This window comes from Anarrhichthys ocellatus, unplaced genomic scaffold (genome assembly GCF_004355925.1).
Source record: "Anarrhichthys ocellatus isolate YVR2014 unplaced genomic scaffold, GSC_Weel_1.0 scaffold38, whole genome shotgun sequence".
Classification (NCBI taxonomy): Eukaryota; Metazoa; Chordata; class Actinopteri; order Perciformes; family Anarhichadidae; genus Anarrhichthys; species Anarrhichthys ocellatus.
The window spans coordinates 4,320,486-4,343,941 of NW_022280068.1; the positions used below are offsets into that span (position 1 = coordinate 4,320,486).

The window sequence follows — 23,456 nt, forward strand, 5'->3', positions numbered from 1 at the left end:
TAATTCTCTCATGGAGTTTTCTTCAAGTTAAAGAAATAATAGATGCATTGCGCTATTCTTTGTTTAGTTTGGGAGCCCCCTGCACCATTTTAAAGGGCCCCAAGTGGATAATAGGGGACCCACTGCTCTGGAGTGATAAGGAGAACACATCAAAAGTAAGTCACTGTCATGCAGTACCACACTTCTCCCAGCAGATGGGGGCTGGTGTGAAGAGATTTGTGATCCACTGCCATTCATTTCTTCACCATCCGGGTGGGAAGAAAGAAACGGTGATGTCGATTGACAATCCCACATCACAAGACAAGAGTCATTTGCTATTTTACCCTCATTTGATCGTTTTTTTCAGATAATACCAATTGTATATACTGCAGTGGCTCATATTCGTTGTTCCTGATTTAATGTAAAATCTTTAATATGCTTTCAGAGAAATCTTTAGGTGTTCAACAGCACTTGACATTTAATTTAGACCTACCTCAACTTTCATTTATACCCCTGATACTTTCTAAGTTCTAAATATATACACCTCTATTTCGTGCGACAATAACTCTCTGTGAGCCCTTTCTAACTTTGAGTGTATAATATTGTGAGAAACCAACACATGGTGCAGAGCGAAGGGATGTCTTTTGAAGCTGTGAACTGCACTTCTCTCAAACCACAGCCTAAAAGGAGACATGTGACCTTCTAGATAATAGGATTTTTTTTTTCTGCAGTCTTGAATTGGCAAGTGCTTTTAAGAGAAGATAAACTTCTCTCAACAAGTTGCAGGTCTATGTGTTATGAAGGAAAAGGAGTGATTATCTTTTATTTTTACATCTTTACACATATAACAGTAAAAGAACGACAGCAAATACACAATAAATTCATTCATTTTTGCTATCTTGTTGAACATTTGAATGTATATATGGCTGACTATATCATATAAACAGTGGCTACAGCAGTGATCATTATGTACTAATGTAACGTATGAAAAGGAAGTAGAATTACTCCTGCATAGACACTTTACAGGCCATCTTTTCAGATGAGTACAGTATGACTAAGAACACTGACACCTGCCGCACTCCTATAACGTCTCTCTCAATACGCACGCACACACACAGACACACACACACACACACACGCACAGACACACACACACATGCACTCACACACACTCACACACACACACACACACACACACGCAGACACACACACACACACACACACACATAAAAGACTACTACTTCATGCTTTCATTTCTGATACTACCAGCTACTTATATGAGTAAATCTGTGTGTTCTTATACAGTGTTATCTATCGGAGCATATGCGTGTGTGTGTGTGTGTGTGTGAGTGTATGTGTGTGTGAAAGCATGAATGTCTGCATGGATGAAAGCTACTTCAGTTCTAGGCGGTGCTCGCCGCGGGCTATGTGGGACGAGAACTCGTAACGGTCCCGACTGCGGTGGCCGCACACGTTGCACTCAAGCGGGTCGCGGAAGCCGTGGCACCCCATGTGGATGGTGAACATGACATAGTCCAGGAAGATCACCCTGCAGTGGCCACAGGGGTACACCGCCCCGGGCAGTGCTCCGCCCTCCCCGTCTACCCGCACCACCCGTAAAGCCTCCAGTGGCGACAAGGGGATGGACTGGGCGTGTGGGTGAGGGATGCCGTTCTGATGATTCAGCCCCCCCAGCAGGTGCCCTAAGCTGTACATTACAGGCTGGGACATCTGGGAGCCGTCAGTGTGGAACGAGTCCACGCCGAGGGGTGGCTGGGTGGCGTGGGGGTGGCCAAGAACCGGCATGCCCATCTTGTGGCCGTTAGTGAGACCCATGGGGCTGATGTCGCTGCGACCCAACTGGATGGGGTAGGGCCTACGGGAGGGAGCTGGGTTACTGTCTGGCCTTGTGGGTTTTTGGTGGGTGTCGGGCCCTGGGGAGCCTGGCGTAGGATCCTTGACGTCAGTTCGGTAGACCAGCTCCCTGTTAAAGCTCAGGTCCAGGCAGACACCATTGTCGCCTAGACCGGCAGCATGAGAAAAAAGAGCACTGAAGACTCCGCAGGAAGACGTTTCACATAGTTCATCCAACAGCAGACCCAGAGAAATAGCACAAGCAGCAGTTAAAACAGTTATTGCTTACAGATGGGGAAAGATCTACTAAAGATCCTTATAGGACTCTAAGGGGTCGTCACTTTGGTGTTGACTAAGGACAATTAGAACAATGTGCATCCACAGCTAAACACAAAGGAAACCTGGAACATGCCCGGATCCCAGGACAGAAGAAGCTTTAAAGCATGAGAGGACCCTGAGCCAGCAGTTGAGCTTGGCGGCATGAGAGGACAGAGGGCTGAGAGGAAGCAGGCGACGCAGACGAAGGCCTCTAGTGCAGCTGTACCACAAAGAATAGGCAGAGAAGCACCTGCTCACGTTTCTCGCCTCCCGCCTGTTCTCTCTCTCTCTTTCTCTCTCTCTCTGTGGTTGCAGACATTACTTCTCTTTTCCCCCCTGTGGTTGTCATATTGAAAGATCTCACTTCATTTGTCAACCTGATAGAGACATGTAGGAGTTTTTTTTCGCTTTTTGTGAGCAGCTTGAGGTATGATTTATGAAACTACAACCCAATGTTCAAGCTTAAGAGCGAACTCAAAATCATTGTGTGTGTGTGTGTGTAGGATCCCAAGGTCAGCTATTCACTTAAACTCATATCTTTAGATCATTCATCCCTCAGAAAAAGCATCTGAGTTTGAATCAAAACCTACAAAGTGAGTAATTACATATTTTACAAGTTGCAAGTGCATGTTTCTATCTCTGTCTCTCTCTCTCTTTTTTTTTAAACATGTAGCCATTCATTTAACCATGCATGGTTACCAATACCCACCTACGGCACATTTCTCGCAGAGAATTTAGGACAGTGGCGGCCACTCTGTTGTGTGTGCAGGTATGAGGCAGGTATTCTGCCCTCAATTCCTGTTCCAAGAGATGGAGGCCAGCAAAGACAAACAGACAGACAAACAAGTAGCTTATACAGACAACTTGAAATCATCTACAAAGCATAAATGCATAGCAAAAAGCACAAACAATGTAAAAATGTCAAAAAGACCACAGCATCTTATAGCTGCACAAGATGATAAAGTTTAAAAATACAGAAGTCAGTAAACAAATATGCATTAACATAAAAATATGAATTAGCAAATAGGTAGATGAACATATCAATCAAACTTAGAAAATGTAGGCATTCATAATCTTTTGTTTTAATCTTAAATCATGTTAAAACTACAACACTCTTTAATCTGCTTGAGGTCATTGCCTCTACTCGGCCCCTGCGTGTCTGTGTGTTCAGCTGCTCTTACCGGTGAACTTCTGTGGCATTGAGCTCTTCCGTTTGGCTACGTTGCTGGCGAGCCTGTCGAGCAGCAGAGCGCGCTCAGTGCCCATTTGAGTCCTGGATGTCTGGCTGTCCTCTGCTTGACAGGAAGAGAGTGAGAGAGTAAGTGCAACACAGAAATGAGAACCTCTTCTCGATCAAAAGTAAAGGCAGTGCACTGAGCTGCAACTGTCCACCTGTCAAAGCTTTTGAGGTTGTAAAGTGAAGTAAAAAAAAAAAAAATACCCTGCAAGACACACCAGCTGCTCGAAGCTGAGTCACACTGGGAGGAACTGATCTCAAATTAATATTTGAGATCAGAAGCTCCTTTGACTTAACTTCCTGGTGGGTTTTTACTTCACAAGTGCAGGAGAGGAGACCACAGGATGAGGATGTACTTCCTCACCACTATGGCACTATCAGGCATAAGCTTACGACATTTGGTGACCACAGAAGCAGAGTTTCGTGTGTTGCAACCGTGCAACTGTCCTGTACGTAGAGGCATTTTTGGGGGAGAGGTTATGTACATAGTGTCAATTTAACCTCTTCTGTTGATGCGTGGACTTCATTTGTTTACTCTGTATTGTATTGTATTGTATGCATGAAATCAATATTTACCTTTGCTGCCTTCCTGGCCAGATAGATTTTTATCAGTGGATATTATTTGGTTAAATAACAGTTGAATAAATTTAATTTAGAGGGTTGGTGTGCGTGTGTTGAGCGGCTGGGTTGAAACATTTGCCCTACATATTTGGCTTCCCCTCCAGACATTAGAAGCGGTCTTCATATGCTGTGCCTCCAAACCACAGCAGCCATAACCTATTTAGCTGTAATGATGGGGTAACAGTCATAAGCTCATTAATTTAACGAGGCTATAAAAATAGGATCTGCTAGAATTGTGCGCTCCATATGTGCAAATGAGCTTATGTAAACTGTGCAGTGGCCAGATTACATTAGCAGTTATGTGTGCATATGTGAAGTGTGTCTTTGTGTGTCCTGTGAAGACATGTAGGAGTTTCAAAGATGTTGCCCGATGCAGCGAGTGTCAGAAAGTGGCTGAGTTCGTACTGCGTGCTCACCTCTCTCAGCGGGGCCTTTGCTCTGAATGTACACATGGCACCTCTCTCTGTGCTCCTCGAGGGAGCTGCGCTGCTTATAGCTGCGACTGCAGTGGTTGCACTTGAAGGGTTTCTCCACTGTGAGCAGGAGTTTCAGTTAATCACCAACACATGAAACATCAACACCGTCTAAATGTTACAGCAAGTATTATTTCCTTAAGTACGCGGTTTCACATAAAACTGATGATGAGCACATTCAGAGACTGTGCAGCGTGTGTGCAGGTAAAACACGTGAACTGAAAGTGAATGAGTAAGTTTCCAGAGGTAAATGAGTAAGACGTCATATGTGATGAGCGTAACCGTATGAGAGTACATGGCAGGTTGTTACTGGAAGAGCAATGCAGGCTCAGCAGACCTCATGTGATTCAAAAGGAGTGAGAAACCAACACCAAGGAGTGACAAACCAACCAACGTGACACTGTGCACAGGTGCATACAGTATCAGTGCATATCAGCTTTACATGTGAGTTAGTATGTGGCTGGCTGGTACCAGAATGGGTGCGCAGGTGCCCGCTCAGAGCATCACGTCGACGGCAGGCGTAGCTGCACATGGGGCATTTGAAAGGCTTCTCCCCGGAGTGCAGTTTGATGTGGCGCAGCAGGTTTCCCTTCTGGGTGAAGGAGGCCCCGCACTGAGTGCAGTGGAATGGCCTCTCACCTAGGTGAGGAAGAAAAACACACCATGAAAAACAAGCCTGTTCAAAACTTATTAAGTGAAAATCTTTTGATACTCTGATATTCATATCTTAAAAAATAAAAAAACAGGTTTTTTTATGATTTACTAATGTTGAACGACACTCTTCTTGTCCCTAGTATTACAGTGGATTGCAAAAAACACGAAATCATTCACCATCTTTGAAAAGGGAACAAGGCAACATCCACTTAGATTGCCAGAAACCTAGAAACAAATGTTCTCACGACTCAAACCACGCAAATGCCAAGAATATTGTGCACCTCACTCCCTGTGTCAAAAACACATCCTCATGAGTTCCATCTGAAGTCAGCATTTTTCTACTAGTCAACTGTACTCATCAGTAAAATGATGAGTGTGTGTTAATAGACGACGTGTGTTCATGTGGCTGACAACCACTCTGCACAGTGATAAGTATTACAACATGTGGATAGACAAAAAGCATGCACCACATATACTAGCGAGTTCATTAATTACAGGCATTGCATAATTCAGGGCAAAATAATGACTGTAGATGTACTATGTTATGTTAACCTATCTGTTTACACACAAATCACAAAGTTACTGCATGTGCTTCATATTTAAACAACAACAGAGGATATTTCACAACCTCCTGCTGTCACTGCAGCACTGGTTAGGACACGTGCGTCATGTATGATGCAGACTTGTGCGTTCTTAATCGTAGTTACGCGATCAAACATCTTGACCTAGGCAATGCAAGGCGGTATCTACTAGTGCTATCAACAGAGAGACGATTGCGCAACTGTTGTGTTTGAGGTCAGGTGCTTTAGGCTGTGTTCCTGTGCTTTACCCGTGTGGCTGCGTTTGTGCACCAGCAGTACGTTGATGCTGACGCAGGACAGGCCACAGATGTCACAGTTGAGCTTGCCTGTCGTCTGGATGCGAGGGGCCACGGCTCCAGGCACGTAGGTCCCTTCTGCACCAGCCGCTGCTCCTGCGTGGGCGTCTGGCAGGGCTGCGCTGTCGTAACGCGAGTAGTCCACCAGCGACAGGTCCTGTGGCTCATTCAGGGTATCTCCCTCTTCATAACCCTCCCCGTCCCTCTCTTCATCATCGTCCTCCTCATCGAATCCTTCCTCCGTCCCGTCCTCACTGGCCCCCTCCATTTCCTCTTTTAGCGATATCTCTCTTTCTTTTTCAGCCTGAGGGTACTGCTCGTCATCTTCCATCTCTTCTGCCTCAATCTTTATCACATCTAAGCAAGGAGGAAGCAAGGGAGAATATATTTGGAGTGACATCGGATGCAAACACACATGCAGTGACTGAAATGTGATAAGGTAGAGATAAGACATGTGAAGTGATGTGTAGTCCATATACAACAGTTGATGTTTGTTCTCATTTCCAAATAAGGCACTAAATAAGCTTGATGAGACTCCACTCCAACCAGAATGTAAAACGCTGTCACATCTTTACTTCTACATTTGTATTTATAGCTGATAGTTTCATATTAGTACTAGCTCATCTCCAATGTGTGGGTATCTTAATTTGGGCTTATGTGAAGTGTCACAAAGAGATTCAGATGATGTGTACACGAGATAAGGGGGAAGGCATTTCCTCTGAATACACAGAAACTAGAACCAGGGCAGGAGAGAAAGAGAGCAGGCGCCTCACACAGACACCACGAATTCCTCATCTGCTTTTAAAAAGAGATTTCAGATTGATTGTTTGCCTGTATCCCTGACGCTGAAAAACATTAATCTGCGCCACAGCCAGCAGTGCACTGCTGTAATTCTAGTCCAATTCTAGCACATACAAGTTTTTCCTGTTATTTTTTCTTGACCATTTTATCTTAGCCACAAGTCCTTACCCACTGGAGGTCAAACTTCCACACCTTACAGGATCCGCCCAACTGTATTTCAATTTCTCAACCCCACAGCTGTTGACACGCACAGTCCCGAGGCCTGGTTTGCAGGACCTCTCACCCAAACACTTGCTTAGTGTCAATGTACTCAGTTCCATCCAGAAACCACACTGTGGTCTTGGCGGCGACTGGTGATGAGCTGAAGAGCGGCGCCTTGTATTGTGGAAAGCGCTCAGAGGTGCTATGGAAACTTTGCACATGCAGAGCTCCGAGAGGCCCGATATAGAGTCCAGGGTCTCAGAGAGTGAACCGCAGGCTACTCATCAGATGCAGAGCAGGGCTTTAGGAAGTGCACCCAGTGGAGCAGATGGGTGACAGTCAGAAAAAAATAGGAGAGCTGTCTGTAACACCACGTTATTTTTGTGACAAAGGAGACGCTAAGGCCACAAGTCTGAGTGACATCATTTCCACACTCAAAATATTGTGTGTGTGTGTGTGTGTGTAAATATGTTTCTGCCCGGTGTGAGTGTAAACTGCTGATGAAGAAATACCCATAATATCTGACCATGTTAACATGTCACATTTAAGATGAATTAAGATGAATTAAGATGTAAGTTTCATCGGACAATACATGACACTGCAATGAGCAACAAAACCAGACGGGTTGATCTAGCCCACATGTTTCTCATGTTCATGCTCTGGATCTTCCCGAACAGTGTTCAAAGCAGATTGAATCAAATTCTGAGAATGATTTTCTCATTAATTTGCATTGAATAAAACCTAATGATGAGCTCCAGTGCAGGAGCGTTTAACTCTACCCCAGGATAACTAGAAGACCTTCATGATGCCTTTCCTTCTAATCCGTTGGAGGACATACAAATGGCTCTTACTTCATGCACTTGTCCATCATATGTAATCTGTCACTAGTTGATCATATTTAATTACATTTAAAAAATATTATTATTTTAACTGAAGTGAAAGGATAAAACTCCCCCTTGTTTCTATGGGTTTAGAAAATTCTATCACACTTTGAGATACGAAACTATTACAAGCCTTCAGGTAAACATAGAAATGATAGAAACGAGATCATTTGTTTAGTTACTTTGCTAGACTTTTACTACTAAAATGTGTTTCCAAACAGCAGTGCTTCATTGTATTAATTCACAGGGTTTGTAGCGGTTCATACCTCAAACTTTTTCCAACGCTTCGTAATGTCAGTGGACAACAAAGCAAGTGCAAGCTGATGGACGGTGTGAGCTCGATGGCTAAAATGCAAAGCGTAATGGAAAGATGTCAATTGTGTGTGTGTGTGTGTGTGTTGGGGGGGTGTACATACGTGAAGCCGTCACACCTTCAGCACACTGCATTCCATTCTCACTGAATGAATTATCTTCCCTCTCTTCTTCCTCCTCCTGTGGCTTCACATCTGCAACATCACTGCAAACGTCTGAAAAAGTGACACGTTGTGCATGTGCAAATACTCTGTGTTACTTTTTGTTTCATTTGGAGAACTTCAAACCAGTAAGCCACAGCGATCTGTTAGAATAATGGAATATTAAAATCCCTTCACAGACAATAAATGTTCAGGAACACAGAAAACGTATGGTCTGTTATCAAATGCAGCCTGCACACATCCAGCTTCAGCTTTCAATACTTTTCAGTCATGTGTGCTGAGGCAGTGCGGTAAGCAGGATGGTGGCAGCTGTGGAGAAACGTGTGCAGCCTGATCACGTACACTTTCACACTAAAGACAAGGAATCAGACACTCACCCATCCCGTTTCCCTCTGGGGCGGTAAATTCAGGATCTTTGTCTGTGTTCATGATAAAAAATGTTCTGTGGAGAGGAATTACAATATTCATCAATAAGAGACAGTTTGGAATCCAAATGAATGTAATCAGGTCAAGCCACATTACTTCTTATAGTGTTTTCAGAACTAGATCTAAGTTTACACAGTAATACGGAGAGAGAACATCTAGCACATTATAAAAATGACATTTGCTGCATATATTCAAAGTGTGGCCTTTTATATTGACACATTGACACGAATATACCTTTCTTAAGGTTTTCGACACTATTAAAAGCCTCCCTTACTATTTCGAAAAAGCAGGTGAAGAAATAGAAGCAACATGTGCATCTCACTGTTCCTGTTGGTGTGACAGCATAAAATGAAGTTTATTAAAAAAAGATGTTGGTAAAAGCCCACGGTTGATTGCTCAACCCTGTCACTACATTTAGCCTTATGAGAAAGAGATGATGTTCACTGCACATGCACTTCCTGCCAGGTCTGTACATAGGAGCAAGTGTAAAAGCGCTTTCACCACCAACAGCCAGTGAGTCTCCCAACACTCTTAGCCAAAGTTTGAAAGTTAATTTGGAAATAAAAAATACAGATGCGCTTTAGAGACACCATATCACTTTTCATTGAACTAATCAAAATTCCCAGAGCACTACTTTTACAATGTATATTACAAGTGTAACCATAATTAGAATAAAACCTGCCTAGTTATGTAGAACAGTTTTTTTTTTTATCATTTAGAGAGCTGCAACTACTCTTACATCACATTCAGTGAGGAAAATACAGCAATAACAAACTTTCTCACACGCTCAAAATTAAATGGAATTGAGAAGCGCATGTCAAAACGTGACAATTAATGCCACGGCACTTTTTGTGTTTTATAGTTTGTTGGACGTAGCAAAGATTGGAGTAAAGATGAAATGATCTGACCTGCTTTTTGCTCAGCACCTGGAGGAGACTGCTATGGCAGTAGGAGATTCCACACTCCGCCACTGGACTTTCTCTGAATATGGAATATACTGCGCGCAACGTCACTACGGTGAAGTAGGAGAGATCCCTTAAAGGAACAGGAACATGTTTTGAACAAGGTTGAGCAACAAAGACCAGAGCATGTTCACACAGCAGAGTAGCAACACCACTGATTTAGATTACTCGTCCTTACCGGTTCCATGATCGTAACACAAACACTCCTTCACTAAACCTTAACAAGTAGAGTCTATAAAACTGTGCGTTTATGAGTGAAACAAAGACCTGATTATGGGTTCTGTATCGATTCAGGCGGTCCACATGGTTCCTGACCATTTAAGGAGCTACCACTCCATCTGGTGGCCAAACTACAACACTACTTTTCATTCGAACTTTTCTCTCCCCAATCAATCACATAAGACTGTAGACACTTTTTAAAAGACCCTATAAGTACTTGTACTGTAGCTATTTGAACATATTTTTATCTCTTGTTCCTGTTGAGTTTAATGTACTTAGGTTACTTTGGAAAAGAGCATCTGCCAAATGAGAGCAATGTAAGAATGTAGCGTACAAAAAATATTTTTACTTCAACTAGGCCCAAACTTTAGGCATCATTTTAAGTTAAAAATAAATCAACTGAGGAACTCATCTCTTAAAATAACAAAATAACATCACACTATCTGAGCTATTGAGTATTGGATGATGGGGCACTGGAAGAGCGCCAAACTAACTTTCCCCATAGACTTACATTGGGAAAGAGACGTCTGTGAATCAGTGGATCTTTTTCTCTGTTTTTTGAGGTACATCAACTTCCCAGAACAAATGCATGAATAGCCCTGGTTTAAATCAATATGTCCTAAAAGTTGTCAAATGCACTAATAGCTGTTCATGTGTATGAGGCAGAGACCGAGGCTGGACCGAGGGCTGGGAGTTTGGGTTAAAAGAAACGCACAGGAAGATCCGGACAATTTTATACTCGAGCACAAGTGCCAGGCTTTGAAGCAAATGTAACATAGTGGTTAAAACGTGGAATTACAAATTTCGTTTCAAATCCTTGCGTGTTTACCTTTGTGTGCTTGCACTTATTCTATAAACCACATAATACGGAAGATTGCAAGAAGATCCAAGTATTTTCCTCTGAATTCTATACTGCGAAGTCAAACTTTTTTTGCTTCATGCACCACTGCTCAACTTTCATAGCATGCATTCCCCATCTCTCTTTCCCCTTATTTCATATCATCTCTCTATACTTTGGCAATCTAATACAGGCAAATACAGCCCGGAAATAACACCCAAACATTTATTCACATCTATCTTAGTTCTGTTAGTTTGTTTCAGCAATTTACAATTTACAAACTACAGACACACAATAAAATACAGCTCATTGGCACACATTAAACACCTACAGCATGGCTAAGCTCTGAGTAATCACCCTGAATGCCCCAGACTACATTTCATTGTGCAATGTTGTATTGTAAAACGACAATGATAAATCCTTGAAAAACACACAAACACACACACACCCACCCGCACACGCACATAAACACACGCACACGCACGCACGCACACACGCACACACACACACACACACACACACACTCACACACACAGTAAAACACCTCATAAATGACACATAATGAAACTGCTGGCTCTCTTATGAGCTCCAGGACCAGAGAGCCGCTCTTCTAACTACCAACTGTTTTAGTACATTGTTATTACATTCTGTCAAGCTATTTACTTTATGTTGACCAGATGTAGTTTTTCTTCTCAAATATTTGACTTGCAATTCAGAAAGTGGCTGAATCACAGCGAGGATCTTGACTAATTCCTGATAATTTACCAAGGGACAGATGAGGAATCTGGGAGCAGTGTAACAAACAAACACCCACTGCAGCACCCACCTGAGTGGTGAACGGCCTTGTAAGGCTTGGCTGCGGCCCATGGTCCGCCTATGGCAACCAGCTACCAGACGGAAGAAAAAAGCTGAAAGAAAGCACACTCACAAAGGCATTACAATACATGCTGGGTTTCCATGGCAAAACGGAGGCAAAGGAACACAGGGGAAAAAAAGAGACGTCGACCAATAAAAGCCATGATTCAAAACCTTAAAAGCTGGGTGTAGGGGCATATCTGCACACACGGGCAAACAAGAACAAAGTAACACACTGATTTACATACTCTTTCATGATCGGAAACACATATATAATAAACTGCCCCGGTTTGCAGCGTTGTTAAAACTTACCTTGCAATCTCACTGGTTGGAGGCTTTTTTAGGACCTGTGGGGGTAGGGCGGCAGCAAGGAGGGGGGGGTTAGACTGTCCTTTTGCCTTTTATAGCTGCCCATTCCAGTTAGTAGCAAGAGAGAGATTTGGGGGAGGACATGATGAGGGGGGGCAACAGCATAGACTGGACTGACCACTGGACGCACACGTATGCAATCACACACATAAACACACACTGAGACCTTGTTGAGGGGGCAGGCATGAGGCTGCTTTGTTGTTTAAACAATGATTCGACCCCAGAGGCACACACGTGCCTGTGTGTGTGTGTGTGTTGGGCATACGGGGGTTAACACCTCGACATGTTCTTTGTTTTTTATGGACCCAAATGTTTCATCAAATCAATATATCCGAGTAATTGTGACATGAAATAAGTCAGACATGTATGACTGACGAGAACAATAATAGGAGGGTGGAGAGAGAGGACGTAGTGTAATCAGTGTGTGAACAAGTGAGCGGGCGATTCAGCTGTTTTGTCTCCCTGCGTGCACTCAGGATTGAGAAAGGACAAGTGAGAGAGTGTGTATATAAGCTTGTGTGTCTGTCTAAGCGAGCTAGAGAGTAAGACAGAGGGAGAGAGCTTTGGCTTGGCTTTTCTCTGCTGTGCTTTTCAGCTCCTCTCTCACTGGAGAAAGAGGCGTGTCCATGGACCAGTATAAAGTCCAAGGAGAGCCACTCGTGTTGAGCCATTCTCAGGAGCGAGTCCTTTACACTGCACACCGGCAAGAGGAGGAAACTGCAGCTGTTACTTAAAACGCTGCCTTTTGATGACCTGCTTTGCATTTGGACACTTGTAGACCAGATTTTTTGGTGTTTCATTTAGAGGGCGGGCGAGCCTCCGGACTCAAACTCGAAGAGAGAGCAAGACACACCTGAACACAGTGGTGGATATCCTTCCTGCAACTGTTCATTTCAACATAACAAAAACTAGTTCTTATCACCACTACATTCGCCAGCCGAGCAGATCAAGAGCAGGCTCCAATTTCTGCGCTGTGAAATTGAATCAGAGGAACAGAGAGGCAATACAGCAGAGGCTTTGTATCTCTGCAACTGAAACACTAACCAGCTGAAAATATCAAAGACTATCCTGGACAAACCTCAAACCTCCCTTGCAGGTCTAAAATCTGCTGTTGAAGTAGAAAGTGATCAAAAGCTGCACAACACTCAGAGGAGAGGGAAGCCAAGGGGAGCATATACGCGGGCGAAGGACTGCGTGCAGGTGCCGGGGCTGCCATGGTGCGTGGAGGTGGCGTGGCAGTAGCTCCGTCCTGCTGGGGCCTTTGGGCATTTGGTGCCCTGTCGCTGGTGGCACTGTGCTTGTCGGACCAAGCCATCCGTTGCCCGGTGTGCTCCGAGGAGAGGTTAGCCAGCTGTCGTCTGCCGGATGGCTGTGAGGAGACTGTGCGGGAGCCCGGCTGTGGCTGTTGCCCCACCTGCGCCCTGCCAAAAGGGGCTCACTGTGGTGTCTACTCGCCCCGTTGTGGCACGGGCCTCCGCTGCTTCCCGCCACGTGGCGTAGAGAGGCCACTGCACTCACTGATGCACGGCCAGGGGGTGTGCACTGATGAGAGAGAGGTGGAGGACAACTCAGGTGAGAGCGAAGGGGTCAGAGTCTGTGTGTGAACTTCTTTACACTGGGCACTTTTTTTTCCTTTTAGTAATTGTCAATTCTAATTAAGCTCACAGCACCAAAGCATTTACACCAGATTTTTAATCTGCAGATTAGTATGTCAAGATGCTCTCATAGTATGGTGACCAGGTCTCTCCAAACCTGGACTGGCATCTCTGTGTTCCTCTCGCTCTGTGGACCCGAGCAGATCAGAATATTTTTTCTGTCTCCGCTCCCTGGGCCTTACCTTATGCAGGGTCAGAGTTAGGGCTGGGGGGGTGACAATGTGCTGCTTGTTTACCCTAATCTCGGCTAAGCCCTGAACCAGAGGGTGGACACACACCAGCTCCTCACGCATGGCCTGATGGGAGAGCGCACACAGTCCCTCTGCTGTCTTGCGGCCGCTCGCTGTGAAAGGGGCTCTGATGTAAGACGCAGAGCAGGCTTCAGAGAGGAGAGCGCTGAGCTGAGGTGGACGTGTGTGCATACTAGTGTGCATGAGGACTCTTCCTACTGTATGTATCTGCTGCATGTGTCTGCACTCTTTATAACTGTTTAGCGTACAGGTTAGTTGTTTGTTTTAGTGAGGGAATAGCCACACTAGAAATGTCCTTTCCCAGAAAACCTTGGGTGTGCAATTACCTCATCACGCCAATGTTAAACTGAGATCCTGCAGGTAGTCGTGTAGTGCAGGCAGTGAATTGAAATGCATTGTGGTGGTACTGGGAATGTGAGAGTCTGAGTGTGTGTGGGGAAGTGAATATGTGTGTGTGTTTGTAATGGGAGGAGGTAATAAAAGCTTCTGTATGAAATGACTGTAATGGAGTGTGGCCAGCCTGGGGCTATTAGAGCTCTCAGTAATTCACTTGGTGCTCTTTCATGGACGCCCCCATTCCTCCTCCTGCTGCTGCAGATGTCGTACTCTTCTTCTACTGCTGATGTCTCTATCACACTCTTTTAGTGTGGGTTCTTATTCTCCTCTTTATTGTTGCATTCCTCTTGCAAAGAACAAAGTCTGTTTCCACTTTCACACAGTGGGATGTCTAATGCTGGATGTCTTATCTGAAGATCCAGTTCCAGTTCACTGCTTTGACGTTAACTTCTTGTTTGTCTTCCTCTGCTCTCCACAAAGGGAGTGGTGTTGATTTCCATTATGCCATATGAGACAATTGTTATGTGTGTCGCAAACAAGTTGGTTTTTGCATTTGTTTCAGATTATCAACTAACAGGCCCCACTGAGCCCAGGCTCCCAGATAGTTACTGTTGATGGCAGTTGGCTATCTAACAACAAAGATTTGGATAAACTTATATAAAACTCCCAGGACTCTCATCTTCATTGCACCATCTGCTTCCCCTGGACCCCCCTTCCCACCCCCACCCCAACAAGCCTTCGAGCGCATCGCCCACCACGTCAAGCTCCTTCAAGAGGATGAGCTCATCGGCACTCTTGCTGCCAGAGCTGAAATGAGAGCCTTCTGCTCTCTGTGGAGGGCCAGCATAGGTTAGGCAGGCACATAGCATGACTAAATGGAATCAGAAAGAAGAGGAAAGCTTTTCACAGCACGATACAAACGGAGGGCTGTCTTAGCTTGGCCTGGCTCTGTCCAGTCATATCAGTTTATCTTTCAGAATATTCATTATCTCTGCTCTTTGACGGTGTGTTGTCCGATCCGCTGGCCCAGAATTGGGTTATCGTGCACTGGGGGGAGTCTCGGGTCCCTTCTCAGGGGATGGACGGCAGTAGATGGAAGATTTTTGGAAAGTTCATAAATTTTGTTTTTGGTGTTCTGCAATCTGAGTGCTGAGTTTTGTTTACCTCCACACTCCTTCTCACCCCTGGATTCTGTCATAACAAAGTGGGGAAGGTGCTGTCCAATAAATCTCACTGTAAATCAATTCTTCTGGGCAGCAGCTCAGAACCGCTGTATAAGAATGTTCTATGTAAACCATGGCAGCAGAGAGACAATCAGAAAGGCGTGGGGGAGAGGCGAGCTCCAGTCGCAAGCAGGAGATTTCCTTTGTGGCGCATTGACCGTACTTATGCATTATTAAACAAGGGGGTGCATCTCCTGAATACATGTCTGACACTGCCCCACTCCTAGCAACAGTGAACATGCTAGATAAAAATAGAAGAGGGTTTTGAAAATCCAAGAGAATTCATGATAAATAGGACCCTAGGATAGAGGCAGATCTCAGCAGCCCATTAAAGGGAATTTAGGGTGTTTGGGCTAATAGTTACAGCTCCGCATCAACATAATGCAACATAACACTTGTATCACAAAGATTTGCACTGACATATTTTTGCTACTTCATTTTAAGGCTGACTTTCTGCTAACTACCAATGAAAGAAGTAGCAAAGTCACGGTAATTCATGAAACCAGGCTGGAAAGAGTTATGAGCCATTAGTCCATTTTCTTTGGTTCTAAACTGTATTTTTCTCTCAAAAATGTATTAACCTTAAGGCTAATCTTGAACCAAATTTCCATAGCAACAACACATATTACCCTGCATCTTATGACAAGGTCTGAGTCAGGCTTTAGTGCATCTTAATATCTAATCCTTAGAAAACCCTCTCTATTTCAATACTTGGAATAAATCATCATGCGTGTGTTGGCATCTGTTACTGCATTCCTGCAGAGTCTGCCTTGGTGTCGTATGCAAATGCTTCCCTCTGACAGTGGAACGGATATTATTTACAAACCGATACAGATGTCAGATATGAAAAGTCCTACACCTACAGGCACCGAAGGAGTTGCATGAATGAAGCTCTCGATGGAGCCAGACTCTGTCCAACTACGCCCCAGTTTACTATGACGCACACAGGTCTTTATGAAAGCAGCATGCTAACCTCGATTTTCCTCTCTCCTATGAGCGAGGACTCCTCAGTATGTTTTGGGAGTTTTATTTAAGATGTGGACGTATTTGCAGAGTGCTACATCAAGATTTTCCCCAAACCTCTTTCAGCAGATGTCACTTAATGTTGTGTATTTGCTTTCTTTGGGTTGTACAGCACATTTGTACAGCTGGGGCTCTCGTGTAGGATTAACTGTGATTAGCCCCCTTCTAGTGTTGGGGTTGAGAGATACATAAACAACCCAACATTGCCATGAAACAGGCCTAATCAAAGGAGGACAGTTAATCCTCATAAACTGAGATTTCAGACATGAACCTATTCATTCAATAAAAACAATGCAGTAATCTACAAGTCAAAATCTGGATTAATGGTGAATTTTATTGACCATTCTACTTTCTGAGCAGTGGTCATTACTGTTAATCCATAACTTTTATAAAGATTAAATATTGTATCTGTTACGAATATTCCATGTATAACATCCCTTCACTGGCCTGTAGAAATACTGCAGTGTTAATCATCTCCTCTCCTGGCACTTCCACCCAAGACCCTGATTCTGTGCATATATTAAAACAAGAGCAATCCAGTCAAAATGAAGTTCATGATGTAACTCAAAATAGATTGACCTAATTCACTGCAGCTGCAGCTTTCTCTCTAGTATAAGTGCATCAACAAGTGATGGATGGCCAAGATTACCCCAGCTTGCTATGACAGAATTTACTCACAGATCTGCACGCAAATACATCTAGAAAACTGCCTATGGAGTTACGTCACTGAGGTTTCACATGCCTATAATACCTCAGTTTAGTTTATATTGTTGGATAAGTGACACAGATGTCTTTGAACATGTGTTTATATAAATTGAAAAATAAGATTGCATCCTGAAAACGATGACTCTCAGAGGAGGCAGTGAATGTAGGGAAACCTCAAACTGCACTCCAGTTTGCCAAACGTGATTTCTTTCCATCATGCAGTGAAATGTTTGATCCAAGAGATTTCTGTCAGGATAAAGAATATTTATTTTGATGATGATCCATCTGGAAGACTTTCTGCTCTGTCCTTTGTTCATATTTTGTTTCTCTCTTGATTGGGGCTGTTAAAGATTCTCTATATTCAGAGCATTAATATTGCAGCAAACAGCTATTTTCTATGTAAAAGATTGTGTTGAAGATGTAATCAAACAGGACAGCAAACTGCTGACCGCTCTGCTCTCTTTTAATCCAAACTCACAAACATGTCCTACCTCGTACATGTCTGTTTCATCATCGGATGAATAGTAAGTGGCCAAAGCAGCATCAGACAGTACGGCCGCAGCAGCAGGTTTCAGTTACACAAATGTTTCCTTTGTGATTCAGTGTTGATTTAAGTATAGATTTAACTTCATTTCACATCTTTCCTTTGACAAATGACACTTTTCCAAAATTTCCATTGGCCTTCTTACAGCACATTTTGGTCGTCTTTAACAGTCTTCTCACAAGTGCACTAGACACGAATGCTGATGATTAACTGATTCAAAGAAATCTCCTGCCTGGAAACTAGGATCCAGTGTTGGCAGAAAATAATAGTTTTTTGGTTGTAAGCCTCGGTGACTTTTGAGCTGCTGCCAAAAACTGCTGAAAAGACGCTTATCAAAGTGTTACAAAACATTTTTGGAGTAGCGTCCCCAAAGAGTAATACTTTTTCAGGAGATTAGTTTGTGTCAATATTGTATAATTTATTCCAACTAGTGACAAGGAAAGTTACAACATGAAATTCCCATTTCAAGTCACACTAGGCAAGTTGTGTTTTGCATTTTGTTAAAATCAGGCTAATCCCTGTGTCTGTAATGAATAAGGCGGCAGAACAGAAATGACCCTGGCTAATGCACAGACCTCAGTAATGGAGTTGACGCCTGGGCAGTGAGCAGTGGCTCTCCATTGCACTAAACAGTTGGAATGGATTAAATGCACAAGACAAATAGCATATATAAGGGTAAAAGTTAATTCTAAGATCTCAGCAACACTGATTTCACCATTTCTCTACAATTTATTTTCTGTTTCTTTTCTATTTTGACATTTTAGACTAAAGTAGCTTTACTGCACTCTGAAGTTTAAATGTTTTCAACGTGTTTTGTCAGAAAAGTGCTATGGCACTCGGGCTGCATCAAATGTAACTTTTATTACATTTGAACCTTGATTGAAAAAATGTCATTCTGTAGAGCCATACCTATAACCACATATGCACCTGCAACCAAACCCAAGAGTGATGTCACCGTGTACTGACACACCTTGAAGTACAGTCTTACATCATTGCGGCAAATTGTGGCGCTAAACCACTAGAGGTCAGAAAAAGCAAGAATTTCCTTTTATAGGAATCCTTTATGTGAGTTTTTTAAAGAATTGTGAGCAATATATGTACTGAGTGGGACATTTTACAGTTGGAAAGCATACCTGTCAGTATTCTTACATACGTTCTCCAATTTATTGTTACACCATAACAAATGTCAATACAGATGTATCTGTGACAAGCATATATTTGCTGATACTTCAGTCAGGCTCTATGCCCTGTAACTCAGCAGTTCCTCTTACTGTTTTCAAACTTAAATGTAAAGGCTTATCGATCTACCTGCACCCTATAACAATACTTAGTGTATCTTAAACAAAGCACAAATGACGATGTTGTTTTGTAATGTTATTTTTAAATGGGTGCATCTCAGGCTTTTGTACAAATGTCTCACATAGCGGAGACTTGTTTGACTAAGACCCAATATCTGAGCGAGTGGAAGTATAAACCATAGGAAAGCACTCTGCCAATCCTACTGAGCAAAACTAAATATTTATTTGAGGAGGATATTTGTCTCTGAGGTTTACAAGTTCAGCCTTAAAGCCACAAACAGTGGAATTTGAAATCTGATGACCCCTTTAATTCCTCATATCACTGTAAACAGAAGATTTGGCATGGACTTGTAATAATGTAGATTAAATTATGTATTTGCAAATAACTTGTAAAGTGACGTTTCCCGAGCCAGAAAATGTGTTCATCTGCTCTCTCTATCCCATAATGAATGATGCTCACAAGGCTGGTGGCCTGAGTGATGAATAAATTTGCAAGTGCGGCAGCTGATATGTGACAACAAATATTTAACTATGAACTTGATTGAGCAACAATGATTATATGTTTACTCGTGATCTGTCTTTATGTTTGCTGTGCACATGTGTATCAGCTCTAGGGATGACAATGCACCGTAACAATTATACTTTTAAAAGCCAAGAGCTGCTCAATTGAAACCACACAGAGAAGTTGCAACTTCCTCCATAGAAAACAGCAGTGGTAGCAAACAGGACATGCCACCCCTGACCCACTTCTAAATCACTTTGGCTCGCCCTACGAAAGAGCGTGGTATCGGAAAAGTGTGAACTAGCAAAAAGGGGAGAACGAACAACTTGGAACAAAGGAAACAGCTGAAACCCTGTTTGTTCTTGGGGAAGAAAATGCTGATGAGCAAGCCTTTAGTGCAAAAAGATTAAAAACAGCCAAGAGACACTTCTCCCCCAGACAAACCAAGCCAAGCAAGATGACTCTCTATGAAGTTCAGAGAAACATGGTCACCTTCCAACTCCTGTGGCAAAGTTGTAAAAAAACAACAAAACAACTCACGCTCTAGTACTACAAAGAAACGCTTACTGGTTTGGATTGCGTGTATGTGTCCTTCATGCATTGTAGACCTGAGAAAAGGCTGCACATTACACAAGATAGAGGAGGCTATACTGAGCCACCTTCATTGTCTCTTTGCCAACAGCAATTAACTGAATGCCTGGCAGTGACCTTGGATATTAACCAGAGCTCGGATCTGGTTCAGACCGTGAACAGCTTCAAAATGGTAAAACTGCAGTGCTTTGACTCTGGTGCCAATCTGTAAAATGCCATGGGTTATGAGCAGAAAGCTCTGCCAAGTTTTACAAGCCACAGGTGAAAAGCTACATGCATGTGCACACAGAGAGGCACGCACAACCTTTATCCTTCATTTTGCCCATCTTGTGCCCCCCAGGCCACCAACCACCTCACACACAGTTGTGCCCACTCGTGACAGTGCAAATACCCTCTAACAACCTCCATCTGGCAAAGACCAAGTTTGTTGTGGAGGGGTGGAGAATGAAAAGGGAGGGGGGCATTTCCTGAGGAAGCAGCTGGCTGCCTGCCGGACCACAGCACTCCAGCTATCGTTTAAATAGCCTCTGAGCTCGTGGCATAGCTGTGGTGCGGTAGTTGAGTACCAGAGTAAGAACCGAGATACAGATTACCCCCCAGAGCGGAAATACGGCTCTGTGTCCTTGATGGTTAACCTGACCTTATTTTTAGCCTACATCTCTTCACGCTCAGCTGTATGGGATGTTATGTAGAAGGACAAGGGGGAAAGGCAGAACAGCTCCTGCTCTGACACCCAAGCTAATCATTAAAATAATGGATGCTGCCCTAAATTATGCTCATATTAAAACGTGATATTAAATGCAAATGTATTTTACTAACTGTTTATGTAATTCTCGATGTATCCTTCTTGTTGGATTTAAGGAACTAAAGTATTATTCCTTGTCCTTCAGCAATGGACAGGCAGGATGAGATCATTCCTGACCACCCAAACAACAGCAATATCCGGTGCAGTCCACAGGACAAGCGTTGCATACAGAAGACCCTGGCGAGACATCCTCCAAAATCCACAAATCAGAGAAGCAACACCGCCAGGGAGGAGACCAAGGCAGCGCTGGTGAGAGAAACCGACCTTCTGACATCTTATCAGTTTCACGGAAAACAAAACCCCCCAAGCAATCCCCTCTGCAGCACATGCCTCGGCCCCAGCAGGTGTTTTACATTAAGGCTTTTTGGTTCCAAAGCCACAAGCTTAACTGTCAGGTTGTAAATATAGAAATTAGTTATTTACAGACCATAACATTTAATTGTAGTCTTGCGAAATAAAGTAGAGGTGCACATTGACATCAACATGGCAAGGGCAGGATCCTAAAATCCCTATTAAACTGTAACAGGCTGGGTGTACCACATTTTAGTACATTAATTTACCACAGAAATGTATAGCATGAATGCACAGGAATACCACCGTCTCACACATGTAGAATGTTTTATGTTTTTAAAGACTTTCTTGGAATGCTGTTGGCGATTGATTAAAAGAATCTGCCAGAATGATCCATTCACATGGAGTCAATACTTGGCTAGTAAATTCAACGAGGCTCACTCTTAGCACTATTTGCAAATACATCTACATGCCCGAACAATGTAAGAAAATTTCTTTGTGTCAAATCAAAACCTCTGTTTCGCTATCGCCTCACTAAAGCACTTAGACTTTGATTTCAATAAATAAATCATGATTGCAAAATTAAAGTTGGCCTGCTCTGAATTTTTCTGGAATTTTTTAAAGATCTGGCCAGAATTTTGGTTAAATCAATAAAAATGTAACTAAAATTGTCATAAGAATGTGAAAAAGTAAGTTTATATACATAGTTTGGTATATACACTTTCTGCAAGGACGGTTGCACAGACATCAACTGACGCGGATTCGTAAAGAGGAAACATTTAGATCTTTTATACTCGTTGCTCCTTGAGACAAACCAACATTCTCCTCAAAGTTTTCAATTTTCTTTGCCCATCTGCGTAAAGACAATGTTTGATGTGCACGGACAGGTGAAAACCTGCCGCACTGAACCCCCGCAAAGGGCCATGTCTGATGGAGTGACGTCACTTTGGCCGCGAGGACACTCACTCACTTAACTTATAGTGGTCGATTTTTAAGAGAGATAATAATTTTGCATTCTTTTATAAACAGCCATTTTTTTTTTTTGCACCACTGTAAATGTCTACACACAAATCTACATCTGGAACGCTGCTGATGTCAAATGAAAAATGATTTCTCCTACAGGCTCCATGTCGTGCTGAGCTACAGAGAGCGCTGGACAGACTGGCGTCAAACAGCCGCACACATGATGATCTCTTCACGATCCCCATACCCAACTGTGACAAGAACGGAGATTTCCACCCTAAACAGGTGTGGGAATTCAAGCACACACTCGTTATGAGCTTTATTGAATTACTGAGTAGACCACTATTTGGCCATGTGCAGTGGTGATCTGTTAGTCTCTATTATTAAGCCAATTCAAATAAACATGGCTATCTTTATACTTCAAACAGTTCCTTTCAAACCAGCAATCTGTGGGCAAAAACACAAAACAGGCCTTGTAGCCGATGAAACATTGTCGTTTACTACTTCAAGATCAACACAAAAGTGTCTCCAAGCAGACAGTCGCGGTAATGCCATGTCCTTATTTTTCGAAGCTCACAAAAGTAATTTTTTTTGTCCAGGAACAAGAGTTAAACAGCGTGTGTAAAGTGGTTTCCCTTAAACCGTTAACGATAATCACTTTATTGCTGTGATGGATGAAATTAGCTTTTGGATGCAGTTACTTTTTTGTTAATCTGTCTTTGCAAGATTGGGCAACTATGCAGATAAGGGTGAGAGAATCAGAGAACACAAAAACACAGATAAGACTGCTGTGACTTGTGTATGCAATCAAAGCAGCAGACACAGAGTGAGAGATAGAAAAGAAAGCTCTGCTAAGGCACCAGTCATCAAGAGTCTGAGTTATGTTGATTGTGTAACATGATTAAAGTATCAGAATCACAGGCATCTGTTTACTGTTTAACTAAAACCGCACTGTGATAAACCCTACTGGGAAGTAAAGCACAGATCATGAGGGACAACTGGCAATCATTTCATGGCAGGGTTGCTCTGACATTGTTAACTGGTATTAGGTGCTTCTTGACACAGTACATCAACTCCAGAAAAAGTACAAAATAACCCTATAAACTTTTTATTACATTTTTAAAGTTTACAAAAGGAATCTCATGCTCTCAGCTGTAAATCTGATAATTGAATTACTTGTCATCTGGGCGTAGTCTGTTTTTATACATATATTCATGTGTGTGCGTGCGTG

The 23,456-nt window shown here is 43.0% G+C and overlaps 2 protein-coding genes across 9 annotated transcripts in view; one reads left to right on the forward strand and one right to left on the reverse strand.

The window, feature by feature from the left end:
• Nucleotides 1–1,144: 1,144 nt before the first annotated feature.
• Nucleotides 1,145–23,456, reverse strand: part of LOC116394267 (DNA-binding protein Ikaros-like) — a 34,447-nt gene continuing 12,135 nt past the window's right edge. The window contains exons 3-10 of one of the 8 annotated variants that reach the window (XM_031867232.1): nucleotides 11,641–11,701; nucleotides 8,747–9,830; nucleotides 8,313–8,423; nucleotides 5,966–6,370; nucleotides 4,954–5,121; nucleotides 4,426–4,542; nucleotides 3,333–3,446; nucleotides 1,145–2,000 (exon numbers count right to left, since the gene is read on the reverse strand). In XM_031867232.1, the coding sequence (XP_031723092.1) occupies nucleotides 1,372–2,000; nucleotides 3,333–3,446; nucleotides 4,426–4,542; nucleotides 4,954–5,121; nucleotides 5,966–6,370; nucleotides 8,313–8,423; nucleotides 8,747–8,888 (1,686 nt within the window). In that variant the 5' untranslated portion in view covers nucleotides 8,889–9,830; nucleotides 11,641–11,701 and the 3' untranslated portion in view covers nucleotides 1,145–1,371. Of the gene's footprint in view, nucleotides 2,001–3,332; nucleotides 3,447–4,425; nucleotides 4,543–4,953; nucleotides 5,122–5,965; nucleotides 6,371–8,312; nucleotides 8,424–8,746; nucleotides 11,702–23,456 lie in introns of all 8 variants that reach the window. The other 7 variants (XM_031867233.1, XM_031867237.1, XM_031867238.1 and 4 more) reach the window with 7 other exon arrangements.
• The window catches only part of LOC116394270 (insulin-like growth factor-binding protein 4), a 19,942-nt gene continuing 9,138 nt past the window's right edge, over nucleotides 12,653–23,456 (forward strand). Inside the window, exons 1-3 of the mRNA XM_031867248.1 lie at nucleotides 12,653–13,610; nucleotides 21,057–21,220; nucleotides 22,385–22,510. Of these exons, the coding sequence (XP_031723108.1) occupies nucleotides 13,253–13,610; nucleotides 21,057–21,220; nucleotides 22,385–22,510 (648 nt within the window). The 5' untranslated portion in view covers nucleotides 12,653–13,252. The remainder of the gene's footprint in view (nucleotides 13,611–21,056; nucleotides 21,221–22,384; nucleotides 22,511–23,456) is intronic.